At 36.6% G+C, this 19,313-nt stretch overlaps 1 protein-coding gene across 2 annotated transcripts in view; it reads left to right on the top strand.

The window, feature by feature from the left end:
* The window catches only part of LOC140744582 (uncharacterized), a 53,343-nt gene that overhangs the window by 10,055 nt on the left and 23,975 nt on the right, over positions 1-19,313 (top strand). For both annotated transcript variants that reach the window (XM_073076230.1, XM_073076229.1), the window contains exons 3-4: positions 5,473-5,772; positions 7,260-7,466. In XM_073076230.1, the coding sequence (XP_072932331.1) occupies positions 5,473-5,772; positions 7,260-7,466 (507 nt within the window). The remainder of the gene's footprint in view (positions 1-5,472; positions 5,773-7,259; positions 7,467-19,313) is intronic.

The following is a 19,313-nucleotide window of genomic DNA, read 5'->3' as shown; positions in this document are numbered from 1 at the left end:
GTGTAAATTCGTGCCTTATCATACCACGCAAACAGCTGCAAAGGACAAGTGATGCAGGTGTGACATGTTACAGTTCACCTACAATGGGTTCTATGGAGTTCTAGCACAAAAAAACTATTTAATTACATTAAGCTGTCGAAGCAATTAATGAGGTAGAGTCTCTTTAGACAATTAACATTATAACACAGTAGTGCTACATTACTCGTAAGTTTGAAAACAGAAGTAGGTGACGTCTTCTTATTCGAACCACGTAAAGTTCAACGACTTAGTAACCTAGGTATCGAGCTATTCTTTCAAATCTCACTTCAATCACTCGAATACCATAACGCACTAGACGCAAGACAGACAATTTATTATCACAGTGCTGATGCAAGTGGAGGCTCAGTCCGCCAGCATTCGCCACGCACCAGTTGCCGCGTTGGGCAAGCGTTGCGAATGACGGATCGGAAATCGTTACGTTTTCGTGTAAATAACTCGCTTCATGCAAGCGACTGTATGATTTGTGATAATGAAGAAATGTGTGTGTATTCATTTTAGCGTTTATTGTTTTGTAGGAAATGTAATGAAAATATATTATACGTAGGTACAGTTTTTTTTACGTAGAATAGAAAATCAATCCTCTAAGAGGCCGTGAAAGTACAGTTGTACACAAATAATAATATCATTGTATTTTGAAGGCGGTAGAACAACAGACTCTCACCCATTAATATTAAAGGAGATGTTTCATTTTCGGCCATCTCATGTACACTATATCTAAAAAACACGAATAATTTGTATAATTGAACAAAAATACACATATATTTTGATAACGTAAAGTATTCCTGTTAAAAAATATTTAAAATAAGCATTCCTCATTGAAATATTAAATATGGCGGAATACTGTCAATGTCAAGTTTTCAAAACTGTCGATGTCGGTCAGGGAACCTATGTGTACCCCACACATAGGTTACTATACTCTTTGGGTGTCGGTAATTCTGTATTTAGCTGTTTTTGTCGTAAAGTTATTGTTACCTTAGTACTTTACAACCTGGCTTTTATTTTGGTTATCCCGTCATTGTTTCTGAATTTAATTAATTATTTATAATAATTATAACAAAACCTCCTTTTAAATAGTATCAGGTTTTATAGATGTAAGTGACATGTCAAATTAAAAAAGAAGAAGTTGTCAATTTGATATGTGTAAAAGTGGATATATACATATTATATAATAGTGGAATCCAATGTAAACGTTGAATAAATATATGCTGATGAGAAGATTCCATTTCAATCCTGAATATGTTTCTGCTCTGTGCTGCTTACGATTTTGGATTGATTCTAACTTACTTGTTTACCCAGCTTATGTTTTATGGACTCTTGTGAGTTTCGTGCGATCGCTGTGGATTGTGTTGACAAGGATTCAATATCATCAGGTAAAATATACATCAGTTAGTTGTATTAATCGTTAAATAATCGTTAATAATTTTAAACTAGAGAAATCTTTAAATCTTTTTACATTTCTCTTTTTTTTAGATAATTACAATAGCAAGACAAGGACATTCTTGGGATGACAAAATAATCAGTTATTATTGCAACTGCATCGCTGGGGCAACAAACCGTACTAGTAGGTAGCTGCGCTCACATGATGACCATTGTTTGATGTTTGGGCTGAGCTCGTCATAGGATATTACAGAACCTGCTACATGATCGGATAAAAATATTTATAAGAGAAGATATTGAAAATGAATAAATAACGTATCTAAGTGAAGAATAAATAAAATATTATCTAGATGTGTACTGAAAGTTGTTTTATTTACACACTTAAATGTTTTAACTAAAATAAATTGTTATTGAAGTACATATTTTGGTATGTTTGTTTTAATTCAAGAGTTATGAAAGTAAATATAATTAATGTTTATCAAATATAGGTATTGTTTCTCAATACATACAATACAATATTTATAGACCTACGCCCATTTGCGTAAAAATATATTTAAAAGTATATAATGTACCTATATAGTAAGTTAAAATAGAATGACAGATGACATTATTACGGTAATCACTACCGACATGATGATTTTCCACTGTTGTGTTGCAAGTTTAAATGTAAATTATTGTTTTTAAACAATAAAACGGACATGATTTGAAGAAAATGAACGCCTACGAATTGTTCTTTGTATGTTTTCTTAGTTTTTAGTATAGTGTACTAAAGGTGGCCGGGAGCCCATACATTTTGAAACATCTCCTTTAATTTAATTTTGTTTGACTGTAACAAAACAAACCTTAAAAGAAGTGCAGCTTGTGTCGGACGTTATTTAAAAAAAAATCTGCTCGCATTTTCTCACAAATATATACAGATTAAACAGATATGTTTTTTACAGATTTTATATTAGCTCTATAGTCTGATTCATAATTAGGTGTCCAAAATGTAAGCAAACAAATGTCACTGTCAAAATAAACAAGAAACAGAAACTTTAACAAACTCTACAAAAAACGAAAACTTTACAATTATTCACAATTTAACAAACGCGCTATGAAAACAATAATACATTCAAGTTCAATTACAGTCACGAAAATGAATAAAATTAGTTACGAAACTTAAAAATGACGGCACAAGAAATGTACTGGGTTCCGATTGTGTTACCATTATCACATTTTAATTTTCTACCATAAATCTTGTTTTTTATTATTATTACTGTATGGAACAAAATTGAGGTAATATAAATTTTAGAAAATGTGAATTGATCTTATTTTTTTTAGATTATTATTTTATTATTGTTGTATTAATTTAATATTGTCAAAAATAAGAAACTACCATTTGAAACGTATTTTCTTGATAGGTCAACACCTTTGTTTACATTTTGGACACCTAATTATGAATCAGACTATACCTAAATAACAAGGAACAAAAACTCATAGGTCACAATCACAAAGCGTTACTCCAAAAATTCTCATCGTCATTAAATCATCAAAGTGTAATCATGACGCCACCGTGGTCAAGGTTCCGCCGAAATAAAATAATGATACAATAACAATGATGGTTACGACCACAGAGTGCATATCAATGCCCGAAACAGAAATGCCATAATATATGTAATATTTTTTTTATTATTTTAAGGAGTAGTAAAGTATTTAACAATTCAGAAATTTAATACTAGGATATTAAGTTTTCCTGTACTGTAAACTGGGCAATATATAAATTAATCTGTTAGATGTTTTCCTAGTCGCGAATCGAACCCGGAACCCTTTGCGTGACAGACTGGTATGGTGACTACCGGGTGCCACGCAGGGTTCCAGTTTTTTTTAAATATGAAAGTAAAAATCTTCAAAAATATCCTGAAATAAAAAAAATATGCAATGGAAGTGAATAGCATTTTGTCTAGCTCCTTTTTTAAATTAGAAGGAAGAGCGTTATCCTATAATGATTCATTGATTTTAAGTCTCACTGAGTCAATACCTCTGAATTCATCACATCTATGAAATGTGACATGTGTTTATCGAAAAGTCAACTTAAATGTCTCTTCTATTATTCTTATCTACGGCAGTAATGCCAGATGATGATCATTGGATATAAGATGAGCATCACGCCGCACGCGATCACAAGTCGCACGGGAAACCCTTGAACTTTGGATTTCGGCATAATTAGTAATTACAGGATAATGATGATATTTCGTTGTATTAGCTTGTCTTGAACTTTGTTGTGTACGAATTATTTTATGACAAGGTTTAATTATATCAAGCCGCAGGGAGTTAGTTTCGAAAATTCTATTTTGAACACGTCTAAATTATATAAGGAACTCCATCACAACATTTAATATGTCTAGACGTGTCGGTTAAGGCTCTGTGTTATCTGTCATTCAGTGTTAGAGTTTTATTAGATAAGAAGATTAGAAAGAGTATGTTTTGCGTCCATAATGTCAATCAAATACAGACACAGATACAGAAAAAATGAATAATTTTAACGGAGCAAACGTACTTTTAATACATGCCTATGACACTTTACTGATTAAAAATAATTTGTAAAAGCGCAAATAATAAAAATCTCAACGAAATTGCTGTAGCTAATGGATTACAACAAATAATTAAATAAATTACAATTTCATCATTAATAACTGGTTACCGATATAGAAAGCGGCGACGGAGCGTTACGTGCCGTGTTGTTATAATTTATCGATATACGTCGCTACTAACAATAGCACTAAACCTCAATTAGCTGTCATTAGCATTCACATTAAATGTTTTTTTTTAATTAGCATCACTGGAACCATCGTGATAACGGAAGGGGCAATTGACAATATTTCGATTATAAGTGGTATTACTTTTGCGATTCAAGTCCGCTCATACCACATACTTCAAAGCAGAAGTATATTACCCATATGTTGCTGTGTTTTGAAACCATAAGTACCTGAACAATTGTAATTATCCAAGCCTCTAGTAGAGGGGGTATTAGGGGTGCATCCATCAATTATTTAGGTATACCATACGTAAATACGTATGTTTACGGACACCACAGTTATCTCAATCGGTTGAGGTATCTTTGAGAATCCTTTTTTAGAAATTAGTAAAAAACATTATTTGCCAAATGTAATCTACCCAATATGGAACTTTATCAAACGGGGTTATATTCAATTCGTGTGCATTATTACTGGTCGATTTAACTTCTCACATAAATACATGCTCATCTTGAATGCGGATATATCATTTGGACGGTGGCAATATAATCGCGATTGTCACCTGTCAAAAAAAAGATAATTCGGTCATCGGTTAGATTAAGGCCAGACAGTTACTCCACAGTAATCCGCAGGTCGGACGCCCGCGAGCGCATAAGAGCCGGTCCACACGGCGCGTTGCGTCAGCGTTGCGTCGACGTAGCGCTGTGGCTGCGTCGTTTTACATACTAATAATCATAGTGTACACACGGTGCGCTGCGTCGACGCAGCGCATACGCGACTGAGCTGCAGCGCACGAGACGAAGCGGGCGGGGGAGTACTCACTTATGGAGCGTTACGACTCCGTCGTAGTAACGCTGCGTTGGCGCAGCGCCCGTGTGGCCGGCTATGCGTAAAACCTTTGCGTTGCGACGACGCAACGCTGACGCAACGCGCCGTGTGGACCGGCTCTTACAGTGCGGAACTGCGGAAACGGGCGGGCGGTGCGGTTACACAATGCGAGTGATGCGGTAATGAGCGACGCGGGTCGTCGCACTCGCTTAGCGGTGGATGCGGTCGTTCTTGTGTTTATTGAATTGCGGGTTAATGGTCTAATTAGGTTAGGGAATTGGGAATAATAATGCATTCCGAGATTCTGATTCCCATGTTCCGACCCAGAAGCTACGATGCTTTTACGGCACGGATATTGCCCAAAACTTGCGAAAAATCATTGACAATATTTAATGACTGACATCCATTGGTAACATTCTATAATTTCATTAAGCTCTACATTTCCTTACCGTGTATCAAATTTTGGAGCCATACTATATCTTGAATAAATTTTCAGGATGAAATGGAGGCTTGGACGCCGGTGCTAACGAACATCGCCGTGCTCATTATAGCGTTAGTCCACTGCCTGGTCTGCGTCGTGTCGATCTACCACCTGTCCAAGCGGGTGTGTCCGTGCTTCCGGCCCAAGCAGGCCTTCGACCACAACCAGTTCGACCCCACCTTCAAGGCCGTCCAGCCCTGCGTTTTCCACGTGGACGAGATCAAGAAAGCTCAGGATCTGGAGAAAATAAGGGGTCACGAGCTTTGCAAGGAGCTGGAAGCGAAGCTTCAGGGAGAAACGCTGAAGAAGAAAAAGGTAAATTTATTTGAATATAATTTTGCTTACACTAGATCGAGTAAATATACTTAAGCGTGCAGCCATAAACAATTTTTTAACTTGTAAATCCAGTAGAGATCGAATTCTATGTTAAAGCAATTATATCCCTTTGGAGTGTATAGCAACGTTGTTTTAGCTGCTACCTGAAATTCGTTTTATGTTTTACTATTGGACTCCAGATTATTTTCGCAATTGGGAAGGTCTGAAGAATACTGTATACTTCACCATGCTTCTTCATTGTAGCGTAATCGGACATTCTCAAATAGTATAAAGATTCTAACAATGTTTAACCAGCTATCAATGCTAACAACTGGGACAGATGGCTCATGCCCTTTGAAATACGAAGCGCACTTAATGTAGGTAACATTAAGTTCTAGATGTTACGAAGTATGCCTAACTACATCTGTCTAATTTTCTTCACGGCGTGACTCTCACGTATCGAACAATTGAGTATTTATTACAAATTGTTTCCTAGTCGCGAGTTGCGTCACTGCATCTTTCTGCAATTTTCTTAACAAACATGCAGTGCTTGTTTGTACGCCTGTAGGGATGCTTTGCGTAATGTTTACTCATGATTGCAAACTAAAACCTGAACACGTATTTGCATTGATTTACGAACGCAGTTGAGGCAATCCCTATTTACAGATCTTGTTTAAGTTTGGTTTGTCGTCTGCTTATTATTAAATACAAGATTTGAATTCAAATTGATTGTCTCTATACTGATAGAGTACAATATACTGATATTGGGCAGTAATAATAACTGTAACTACTAGTACAGTATTAATCTTACTGATAAATCTTATGATACTCTCTCAGCGTAGCAATTAATAAATGCTGAAAAAGTATAGTGTAATGTAGGTAACATTACAGTATACTTTTTCACCACAGTAGCATCATAGGTAGCTCTACTATCTTGAAACGGTTCAACTTGTCACTTCCTGAACTAAGTATTAAAAAAATTAAACAAGTATATAATAAGCACACTTTGTTGGGTTTGATTCCCCATCAAGTAAATTATGGTACGAGTAGATCGTTCGTGTTTAGGCTGAGGCCTGTCAAGAGTATTTACAATGCGACGAGTTATCAACGAAGGAGATTTTGTACAACTTTAAATTACCGAATCTTATTTTTGATAGCAGTGATAGCCTAGTGGTTAAGAAACTTAGCCTCTTGATCGAGGGGTCCGAGATTTAAATCCTGAGCACGCACCTCTGATTTTTCAATTATGTGCGTATTCGAAGTTAATTATCACTTGCTTAAAAGGTGAAGGAAAATATCGCGATGAAACCTGCATACCTTTAAAAAAAGAAAGAACAAATCATTAAAAAAAAGTTTGTAATGTAAGTCTACCAATTCGCACTTGACCAGCGCAGTGGACTATGACCTAATCCTTCTCATTCTGAGATAGGGCCCGTGCCCAGCAGTGGGACAGTAATGGGTTGATGATGATGATGATTTTTGTTCAGATGCCTCCACCTCAAGAGGAGGGCGAGTTCGGCAGCGCGAACAGCAAGGAGCGTCTGGTGACGCGGTGGCTGGGCCGGCACGCGCCGGGCACGCGGCCGCGGCGCCCGCGCGGCGTGCGCAAGCCGCGCCAGCCGCCGCCCGCGCCCCTCGTGCTGCTGCCCGCGCACCACGCGCATCCCGCACATCCCGCACACCCGGCGAGCACGGTGAGTTTATATGTAAACTAATAAGTTGAACTATTGCTAAGTGTTAAACTGAGATTAACACAGAACATGTTTGGTGGGAGTTAAATATTTACCCTTTTCAAAGTGGTCAAATATACCTACTATCTGTCCAAAAATTGAACATTGAAATTAGAATTTTTAAAAACATTTCGTGCATGTTACCGCAAATAAAATGTTTTCAGTCCTTCTTTGTCTAACGCAAAAGTCCTTATATGGTTCATATATTACGATATCTTAATGTAGGAACCAATATGCAATGGACCCGGCCAGCCCGGACCTGAAACTTGTATGGGGAGGCGCCTAATCAAAATTGATTTGATTTTACAAAATTACAAACGTCTCATAGAGTTATACTTCGCCGATTAATACGTATTTCATGGTCATGAGTCTGGCAACCTTTATTTAGCTAATAGCAACTGTGTTTGGGAGCCCCCAGCACTGGGGGCCCGGGGCGGATCGCTCCTCCCGAATTAATCCGCCCCCCTTAATCCGCTAGAGCCAATATTATTGAATTTTTAATGATGATTTTGAAAAGTAGCTGCTTTTGAATTTCTATGCATTTTAGATTTAAAGTACTAGTCTACTTATTTCGAACCACTACTTTTAAATAGAATCGTTTGCATTTTTTGGCTCTTTACACAATTACAATAAAATTAACCACTCACCTCATTCAGCCACCTAGTCCAGTCGTGATCAATCAGTGGTCCAGTGACCCCCGACCGAATCTAACGGATGACACGCCGTCATCACCGCTCGTAATGTGCTCGCATTGTTGTAACTTCGTGTACGCAATATTGTCACTGAGGTTTTAGATTGCTTCTGTCCTCGGCGAAGCCACAAGATGACATTCGAATGCTTAAGAAAAGATTAGAGTTAAAATGCAGGGCTCTGCATTGTAAATGTAGGGCAAGTTGTCATTAGGAATTACGTACTATGAATACATTTCATGATGCAAATTTACTTAATTTACAATAACTCAATAAAGATATTTAATTTATCTTTTCTGAGTTTGATTGTTTCAGTTTACAATATATACATGTATGCATATTTGCGTAACCAAACTATCCGTCGGTTGAATCTATTTTAACGGGAATTTTAAAGATGATAATCTTTACGAACAATCTTAATGTGTTTTTTTATTTCGAATATTTTCCTATTCATATGTTACTTAAATGTAAATTCCGCAAATAATAATGCAAGAAGGGACAATTTTATTATTCACTGTTAAGACACATTATAATAGTGGTTTGGTTCGACTCCGGCGGCACCACCGCCACACCTAGGTATTTCTGCCTAATAAAAGCAATGTTACGCGCTGCTGTGTTCCATTTTGGAGGGTGTGGTAAGGGAGACTGACTTTTTCGAGTAGTTCCAGCTTAGTCCTCAGGTGTAGCGGCGCATCTGTGGCCGACCTCAGGTAGGAATATCTAATGCTATCTGGGGTGTTTGACATGACCATGATTACAGATGTCCATGGGCGGCAGTAGCCACTTACCATCAGGTGGACTGCATGCTCGTCTGCTACTCCTATATTAGAAAAAAAAGTAAAGTTATTTATGGAGTAAATTCTTGAGATAACCTGAACAAAATGATACACGTTTATTAAGAGAACAAACAATGTTGAATTAACCATATGGGCAAGTTAATGTGACTCTTTCCTTTACTGGAATCTTGCACGTAGGTATGTACTTATAAATCTAGATCAATGCAATTGCTAACAAATGGACTTGCATATTACATAGTTTACGCATACCTACAAATAAAATCTATGTTTGCTCGTGATGTCAACATCAATATCAACAATCGTTTCTTAATTATTTTGTCTATTTTTCTATACGGAATCTTGCTATACGGAGCAATTTAAATTATAATGTTGTACACACCCCAATTTTCGATTTTTCATTGTTATCCAAGGTTTGGCTGTTAGGAAAGTGGCTAAACGATGTAAAACTAGATATTTTAGCAAATTAGGCTGCATTATTTTTTGTTAATAATATTATTTCTCATACTATAGATACACATTATTATTGTGACATATTTTGGAAAAGGTACACTGAATATTTTTAATTTATAGGTTAGGTTTAATTTTAATTTTATTATATATACCTGGGGCTATCGCGTATGCGGAAACCAGCGCTGTGATCAAAGCTCGTCCTTTAACATATTCAAAGAAAACAACATATTTCTCGAATCGTGCTCTAGTCCTTCAAATACCTTAAACCGTCGCTATTAATTACAATACGAATTGATTTGCGGCGTAATTGTCTAACTGGAACCACTCGTTCCGCATTCGTGCCACCTCCTGACCCTGATCAGACACGTCACGTATAAAAACAATGTGTTACATATCAGATTTTTGCCAAGATTTTTTGTTAGCAGATCCAGATGTGGCATTAGATTACCGTCGCCGTTTGGGTGATCTTTGTAATATAGGCATACTTCAAAATAATTTTATTGAAAAAATAATCTGACTTTGGTTTCATTGGTTTCATTTTATAAACTCAATTTTTTTACGGGGATAAAGTTGTTAAGGAAAACCTTAAATGTTACAGACATCGTTTCTTGATAGCACTTCGAATTCTTCAAAATAGCTTTGTCTAAAACTGTTTTATTAAAAATAAAAAACATATTATTTAAAGCGATTTCCACGAAATGTTTCATTAATTTTGATTTATCTGTGTACCTAACAAGTGTATAAAACAGTTTGTGATTAAAACGTGACAAAGATGCCAACGAATTATGAAACCCGACGGCCCGTGCGGTGAAATATATTTAGGTTATGCAATAATCAAATACATATTTGATTTACATTCCGTTTTTATGTACCTATCATTGAACGGATTATTTGTAGTTAGGTACCACAGGAAGGATGACGTCATTGATTTTTTATATTAATAATACGACATATGCGTGTACATGTCTGCATGTGTAATAGCGTGTAAAAATAAAAGATGTAATTGTAGTTTTGTAGCTAAGTAATAGGTAGGTATACCAAAAACTGAATTAAATGGAATGGAAAAATAACGGTATGTAATTTTATATAGTTTTTGAATTTCATTAAAGTATTGTTTTTAGATATCGTAACTATATATTATGTTCACAGTGCAATTTATTAAAGATCCGGGTTTTTATATCTAAAAAGATCGAACATCCAATATTCAGATCACAAAATGGCGGTCTACATAAAATGTCAGCCACGTTTGAACGTAGCCGGAATAGTAAAATGTGTAACGCAACCAGACGTGCAGTCTGCCAATAATAAAGATGCCATTTTCGCAATTTTTCCCCATTCCTCAATGCAAAATGCTATTTCGCGGCTGATGTCACCATATTGCATTTGATTAATGTATTTAAAGAACAAATTTCATATGTAGGCAATCACACACGCGTAAAGAATTATTCTAGAATTCCTAAACCTATAAGAATGTATGTAGGTATGTCATTTCTCGTACGTGTTTTATAGCTATGATTTCAATCCAATCTTTATAATTATAGTTTGACTATTCGTATAGTAATTACTTAAATATTGGATTAAAATATTTTTAATTTTTTTAACTTCCTCTCAAAATATATAAGTTGGCACTTCTCATTGGTTAGTTACTTGAGGATAAATTTATTAAGTATAGCACCCAACATGTTGAAGTACCTGTGAGAACCGCAGAAATTAGTCTAAATATCAATGGTGGGAACTGAATTAGCGAAATAAAAGTAAAACATAAAGTAAACGAAGGTCAAGGATGCCGGGAACCGGAACAAGCGAAAGTGGCATTGTTCCACAAGCGTGTCAATTTCATGGAAGTGAGCCTCGGACGCTACCGCCTCCGTACATAATGAGAGACGTGAGCCTTTCTTTAGTTTTACAAAATGCTTTGTAGGATAGATCGTATTGTTGTGGTTAACATTGTGTTTGACACATTTGTAGAAGGTCAATAGCAGCTAGAATATAGTATTTTAGTATGTTTTGGGTAGTAAATATAAAATACCTATATGATAGCATAAGTATTACTTTTCCAATATCCCATGGCTTAAAAAATCACTAAACGTTACGCGGACGTACTACTTCCAAATCTAAGCAACAACCAGCTTTTAAAAACTCGAACAAAATAGATAATCACTTGTTTTAATGATGAAGAACAAAAAAGTGAGTACATCGACATGCCTCGCAGGCTATAAATTCCTAATGATTTTAAAACTGTCTGAATGTACCAATCCGCCTTTAACCGAAAAAAGTAAGGTATATAAGAAGGGTGGCATTTTTTACTAATGACACCCCCCGGTGGCCATCTTCAGCGCTACGTAGAATACTCCGAGATCTCTATCGGAACGCAACCGGAGTCCTTCTGTAGAGTGCTTTCGACGCTATGCGGCCACACATACCTTCGTCCTTCCCAGGGTAGTTCCTGGGCGGGTCGAGCTCCCACTCTTGTCGCGCGACCCTTTTTTTTTTTTTTTGTCGAGGGGGAAACCTTCAAAAGGTACCCGACAACGTGGGAGCGACGCCGAGTTATGTGGGATTTTTACCGCACTAAAACCCCCCCGGTGACCGTCCTCTGCGCTGCGTTGAGGGCTCCGGGATCTCCAAAGGAACGCAACCGGAGTCCTCTTAGCGCGTTGCCCCGTCGGGTTTGTCGCGCGACCCTAGCAGACTTTTTAGTTACCTCTTAAGAGAGACAAGAGATAAGGTAGCTACGAGTATATTCCAGAGTACGCATAGCGTGTGGGGACATGAAAATTTAAAATGACTAAAGTGAGCTTGTAAAGATGACCAGTCAAAGGACCCGCTCAATGTACCCGCGAGCGATTCCGCGGCGCGCGCCTAGCTCTGCGCGTTCCGCTCTCATAACCGCGGCGGCGCACGCCGACACGAATCTTATGTTGCTGCTACTCATATTCATGTTATTCATATTAAGTTTATTAAGTATATTGTTATGTACGTTATTTATTTGAGATCAACATAATTAGGCCTTGATTTAAAAAATGGTCCCATATTGTCTCAAAACATGCTGGCTTAGTGCTCTTACCTAAATGTCCTAACCTACTTATTTTAAGTGACATAATATGAAGGTTAAATTAAAATGACTTTCTTATTAAACTAAAATAATGTATATTTATTCCCAACCTGAAGATTCCGACACAATGAAGAATAACTTGCTGATTACGAGTTAAATTAGGTACTAGTTAAAAATACCCGTAGATAAACAGAATAAGCAACAAATAAGCAAATAATAATCTTATAAAACCTGTTTCCTGTATCCCCTATTGCTTATTTCCTGTGACCCTGCTAAAATGAGTACCAGAATAGTCATTGACACGCATTTACCGAGCTTAAAATTAATATGACAGTACGGTTACATCCGCTGAGGCAGTGGCCCTGTAGCCACTTCACAACGTCAGATTCTGTCAAATTAACCATATCAACTATACAATAATTTGATAGCAAATATATAGGTTAATTTAATTTTCCAGTATCACTTCAGATCAGTCGATATCTTAATAACATCGGCGTAAATGGATTTAACGTTGTTCAAATCAAATACAATGTATAAAATATTTTATTCAAAGCAGATTCTTTACAGAACTCTTTTAGAACGTCAATGTGAATGTTGATATACAAATAATTTATGGTTAAAAGTTACAATACATACAAGTCCACTTTTAATAATATAAGTAGTGCTTGTAATACCTAAGATCGGATATTAACAATCAACGAATAATGTGGTCCATTCGAATTAATTGTGTCCGCTGTGCAATCAAGGTTCATAAACCTTAAATTATCACTGTATAATTCTACGTTTGGCTGACTGTATAGAGACCTACGGGAACAGATGTATTATTATATTAATTAAGGTAAACCCTACATTTCTGTTCATAAATTTCTTAGTTTTAATCTACACTAATATTATAAAGAGGAAAACTTCGTTTGTTTGTTTGGTTGTAATGAATAGGCTCAAAAACTACTGGACCGATTTTAAAAATTCTTTCACCATTGGAAAGCTACATTATCTACGAGTATTATAGGCTATATTAGATATGAAATATATTTCATAAATAGATTTGAGGCGGTACAAAGTTTGCCGGGTCAGCTAGTCATATATAATGAAGTGAATCAGTTGTTATTGGATAATATTGGTTTTACGTTGTAGGACGTCTAATAAGGGCCAATAGATGTTTTCTACACTCACCGCTTCATACTAAGATTTCCTGCGTTGTGAGTGCCATGGGCACACATAAAAACGAATACACAAACACGGAGACCCAGAACAGATACCCAAATACAGACAATCTTTCAGATGTCTGTCTGGCCGGGAATAGAACCCGGACCGCTTTGCGTGTCAGACCGGTATGGTGACCGCTCCGCTACGCGGGTCCTCAAATCACATACTCCAGAGACAGATGTAACCTTTTAGCAACTACCCTTAAAAATGCTCTACTTTCCTACAAAAAAATAGCAATAAGTGTATACGAAAAAAAATTGCGAAATTTTACGAAACTGACACATAGTGCGTGCGATTGTTATTATACTTCGCAACTTTATTTTGGTAATAATCTTTATGTAGAGTCTAATAAGAATTATTGTTAAAAGTGGGTACATCGTAGCGTGCACTGGATGTTTCGTTGTCATGGCAACCAGAGCGCGACGGAATTATGAGTGCAGTAGGACTACCATGAGTTTACAAAAGTATTACTCGCTAGCGACTGCGTAAAATAAATGTATGAAAAATTGTACAGCGCCTCTGGTGGTTACTCGTAGAACTAAAATCCGTAGTGACGTAACTCGATACGTAAAAAACCTATCGAAATCAAATCGCTAGCGAATGTCATTATGATCTATTGCCATACAAATCATGGACTCATGGGACCGATGAGTCATTAATTTGACAGACGTTGTCAAGAAATACCGTAACGATAGTAGTTATGTTATTCACTAGCAAAATGACAATAGTTTTCTATTTACCATTTCTATAGTGGCGTTTCTATGCCAACTCATGGTAATGCTACAGTAAACATTATTATTACCCGACTGCCGAAGGTAATGTTTCGAACGTATGCATGTGTACATATATTTTTCATTCTTTGGCACACTCTAGCATTTAGCGCTCTAACACATTTTAACATATGAGCTATCGTCAGAATGGTCTAAAGCACAGACCTGTATTTGTTTGTAAGTGTGGCAGTCGCCGTCAACCCATTACTGTCCCACTGCTGGGCACGCGTCTCCTCTCAGAATGAGAAGCATCAGTCAGTTGCTGACGACAGTCGGCGGCGGTCAGTCTAATGCTTAGTCTTCCATACAAGATTTGGATGTGTACCCATTTATTTCTCAAAACCAAAACCAAAATTAAAACTAAACTAAGACACCTCATCCACAGACCTCATCACATACTGGAATACCTACTAAATTAGCGTGAGAAAGTGAAGATAGAAATCTTTTATTGCCTTTGCCTTTATAATCTTACGGAGTGGTAGTAATTCTTTAAATACTCGCAGTTTTGTGGACACTAATGCCCAGTTTGTTATGCATTTATTAGAAAACTCGAGCAGCGATGTGGAGGCGGCTAGTGCCACTAATTGCACACTTTCGCGGCGGATCTGTGCCATTATCCGCTGTTCTACTCGATGGCTCTATGGCATAATATGCACATTTTATTACGGCCGTTAATTGGCTGTGTGCTATGTTTTATGTAGACGTTATTGTGTTTGCCTGTGTGCCCTTTGATTTTTACGATTTCTTCTTTACATGGATTCTTTTTTTATATTTTAAGTGGCAAAGGAGCATGCAGTCCTTCAAATGGTGAGTGGTTACCGCTGCCTTCGGTATCTCTAAAATTGGAGTCTTATCTGAGGACTAAATTGAAACGCTTCGCATACGTAGGCATGTCTCCTTTGTCACATCTTTCAAATCAGAATATAGCGGTGTTAGAAATAGGTATGGCGGTTTGCCTCTGGAGTCAACCATGAAAGGGTTCCACATCCTTTAATTTAATTTGCACAAAATGAGTGGCCACTGTCGCCACTCTTCGTCGTAGTCTTCACGTCATGTCCCTCTGCTGAGCACAGGTCTCTTCATAAAGTGACGAGCTTTGGCCATAGTCCACCGCGCTGGCTAAGAGCAGATTAATAGAAATTTAATTTTTAATACGTAGATAAAAATCAGCAATGCGTGCGTACGTTTCGAACCTCAGTCTGGAATTCTACGAGGCACAAATAACTAAACCGAAAGCTATTGTGCTTGTATGTCAGTCAAAGGTACAATAAAGATTTTAATGTGTACAGAGATTATTTATGACCCGACGGTTTATTGCAGTCGTAAGACATAACACACATTGCGATTGGTGGTGAATTTCCTCACTAGTTTTTCTCGCCATAAATCTTTTAGAAACGCATACTCAAACGTGTTGTATGTGTGAAAGTTTCGAGTTTCACAAATTATACCTCCATCGTTAATATTCTACGCAAAACTTTAAGAGAATTTCAAGTTTATGTTAAAGGTCAATCAGTGCGGGCTGCATTGATGTTGCGCTGTAATCAACCTGAAATAGGATTGAAGTACTATCTATAGTTGATTATAGATGCCTCGATACTTTGAGAACTATATTAAATTGTTTGGGTGTATAGCAAGTTAGACCTCTATCTCACCATACTCCTTTAAATGAGAACAAAGCAGCGCTAAATAATCATTACTGTAAGACAGTAGTGAATAATTAAAAACAAAAATTCTACTGCTTAAAAACTAACTGACTCCCACAATTTAGTTGAACAATCCAAAGACACCATAATTATAATAAATTCCGTCAATCCGTTTGGACTGCAGGGCGTGCGAAAGAATACATACATACATACAAACATTCGCTAGAAAAACGCTTAGTTGGGTAAGAATAGGTATTGCGATAGTTCCTTGAGATCGTCCCCCACGAAGAATTGTACCTTAAAGGTTCAACCAAGACCATAAGTTCAAATAGTGTTCCTAATTCAATTAATAGATCGTGGCAAGTAGCAACACTCACGTAGCGTTGCGCAAGCGCAGAGCGGTGAGCGCGTGACGGACAGATGGACTGTTTAATTGTGCTCGTGAAGGGCAGGCGCCTCTATTTATTCGGCCACTTGCCGATTGGAAGTGAATAACGGTTTAAATATGTGTAACTGTTACTTTAATTATTAATTGACAAACGATTGGTATTTTAAAATGCTTTACGGCTATTAAACGCCTACGTTATAGTGTATTAACTGCTGGGCAGGTCGACTTTCAGATTGAGAAGGGTTGTCATAATATTTCACGCTGGTCAAGTGCGGATTAGTATATTGTACGATGGTTTAAAACAAGCGATGATGGTAAAACCAACTTATAATGAATTTCCAAAATGCAGCCAAATTTGTAAAATTAGGGGCAATCGGAATCTGATAATGACAGATTAGAAGCTACTAGGCAATTCCTGCTTGAAAACAGCACAGAATCTCTGCATACCATAATTAAAATTATTTCTTTATCCATGAATAAAACCTACATATGAGCACTCTAACCATATCGTTATATGTGTGAGAACCGTGAGAGCTAGCAGAACTGTGTGGTCTCGACTCACTCATGCATATGGAGCTTTCCAGCGCAACTGTCAGCTTCGGCTTGCAGACCATCTATCCTTGTCTGCCGACAGATCTGATTAAAACATTGCATTAAAATTGAAGATGGCCGAATGAAACAGTAAATCTTAAGATGTTCCGCTTTGATGTTTAGCTGCCGTGAATATATAAATGCTAATGTTAGGGTGCTTGCACGGTTGCGATTACACATATCGGAATGTAATGTATGTGTGGAATTTTCATTATTCTTTAAACATGTAGTAATGTTATATTATATTTACTTGATAACCTTGGTATAAATACTTTTATTTCTGAAAACAACTTCTTTCTTCGTACAAAAGTTCTCGCAATTTAACTTAATAATAGAGAAACAGATGCGTATTTCTTTTTCTATAATTTAACATTTTAAGCAAGTCGCCTTTTTTATTTTGATGATACTCGTAAATTTTAATTTGCTTCTCTATTATCTATATTACCTAATAGAATCACATAATAGTATAGATATGTACAAGAAGGACATGTAAAAGAGATATTAAGTATAGCATTAAGATTGAATAATGGAAAAATGTTGAGTTATAGAGTATTTTTTAAAATAGAGTTTTTAATATAAAACTTAAAAATATAATATCAATAGCAGAACAAATTATGTTAAAAGTAAAAATATACATACATTATTTTAGTAACCGCGTGTTCGACGTCATAATGTCTACAGCCTTACGAAGGCTGTGATACGGCAAGCGGGCAAAAGGGCTCTCTCGCAATTATAAATTATAATCTCTCTGGTTCCGTGCCCGCTGAATAATGTGAAATCTGCTTTCTCGTAAATATGCAATTGCACTCCATCACAAACATCGTACGGCGCGGTGTGTGCCTCTTATAAAGCTCAGTTACTTTTGCCAACCGTTTTGTATAGAAATAGGTATTTAATAGTTTTACTCAATATATTGTTACGACTTAATAACTATTTGGTATTTCGAAGTTTTCAATTATAATGATTATTTAACGCAGCTTATCTAAGTGCTAAAACAAACGTTCTACCTAAATAATGTTTTAATCAAAGAAACATATGTTACTACCACTCAGACATAAGTTAAAACTATTTATGTAAGTATAAATAAAAAAGTTTTATTATACCTATCGTTCAAATCGGAAAAAGTCGCCTTAATGGTGATACCAATATGATAGTCAAACCACAAAGATTACTTAACAGAATCTAAAAACGCAACAAAAGTAGCAGTTCAACTCCATTATAACATAAAACACACCTCGTGTCCGTCTCGCCATAAATCACAAAACGCAAACGAGCGATTTCACGCAGAGATACAGCTTTTTACGAATCAAAAACGTAATCGCAAGGCGGAAACATTGCATAACGCTATCAGTGGAAGTAGGTGCGGACGAGAAAAAACACGGCTGCGCCGGTGCAGGTAACAGCAACTTTCTCCCGCCTTATGGCCATCTCCAGTAGAAATCGCATGCCTAGCCAGCCATCAGCCGGCATTCCGTTTTGCTCCTATTTCCCCTTTTTTGCTTTTAATTACCTGTGCCACTTCCCTCAGGTTACTTGTGAAAATTAAAGCGTAAAGCCCTTCAATTCGCAGAATTAAGTGATAATCTACTCGTGTTAATGATCGTTGCATCCTATGGATCTGTCACTCCCATCTTTTTAAAGTAAAGCTTTAGGTTGTGGCCTTTTTATGTAGGTAATAGATTTATATAATAGAAATGACACTACTGCAACTTACGTAATATTAAAATATCCCTACTGATCATGAGCGTCTGTGACTGATTTTATACAGGACTCTTGCCTGATTTAAAAGCCAGCAACGTTTGTGTCGTCTATAGCAAAAAAATCCATCATCCCTTCATTTAGCCCTTTACAAACTTTGGTCGATTCAGGTAGTAAGTACCAACCAGACCAATATATTTTATTAAAGACTTTCTTTCTCGAAATATAGAAACCTAATTGTTATTTTAATTGAGTTATTTCTTTTCGTTATCTTCCTAATTCCACTCTGTCGTATTTTCAACTGTAGTTTTTAAACATTAATTAGATGAAGAAGTTAATTACTTTTTATTTGAGTAGATAAACCATTTTGATTTGAAATAAGTAGATCATTTTTTCTCCAAACTTGGTCTCGGTGCACCCACTGTTTTTAATTTATGACTACTTATTTCAGTTGAACGGTAAACGCTAAAATAGTTTAGTCGAATTGGTATAGTTACATATATTTTCTCTGCGGTTTAAGGTTT

Source organism: Epargyreus clarus, unplaced genomic scaffold (genome assembly GCF_041222505.1).
Source record: "Epargyreus clarus isolate Ecla_fem2 unplaced genomic scaffold, WU_Ecla_fem_2.2 ptg000008l, whole genome shotgun sequence".
Taxonomy (NCBI): Eukaryota; Metazoa; Arthropoda; class Insecta; order Lepidoptera; family Hesperiidae; genus Epargyreus; species Epargyreus clarus.
The sequence above is the reverse complement of the archived record's forward strand: the minus strand, read 5'-3'. Positions and strand labels throughout refer to the sequence as shown.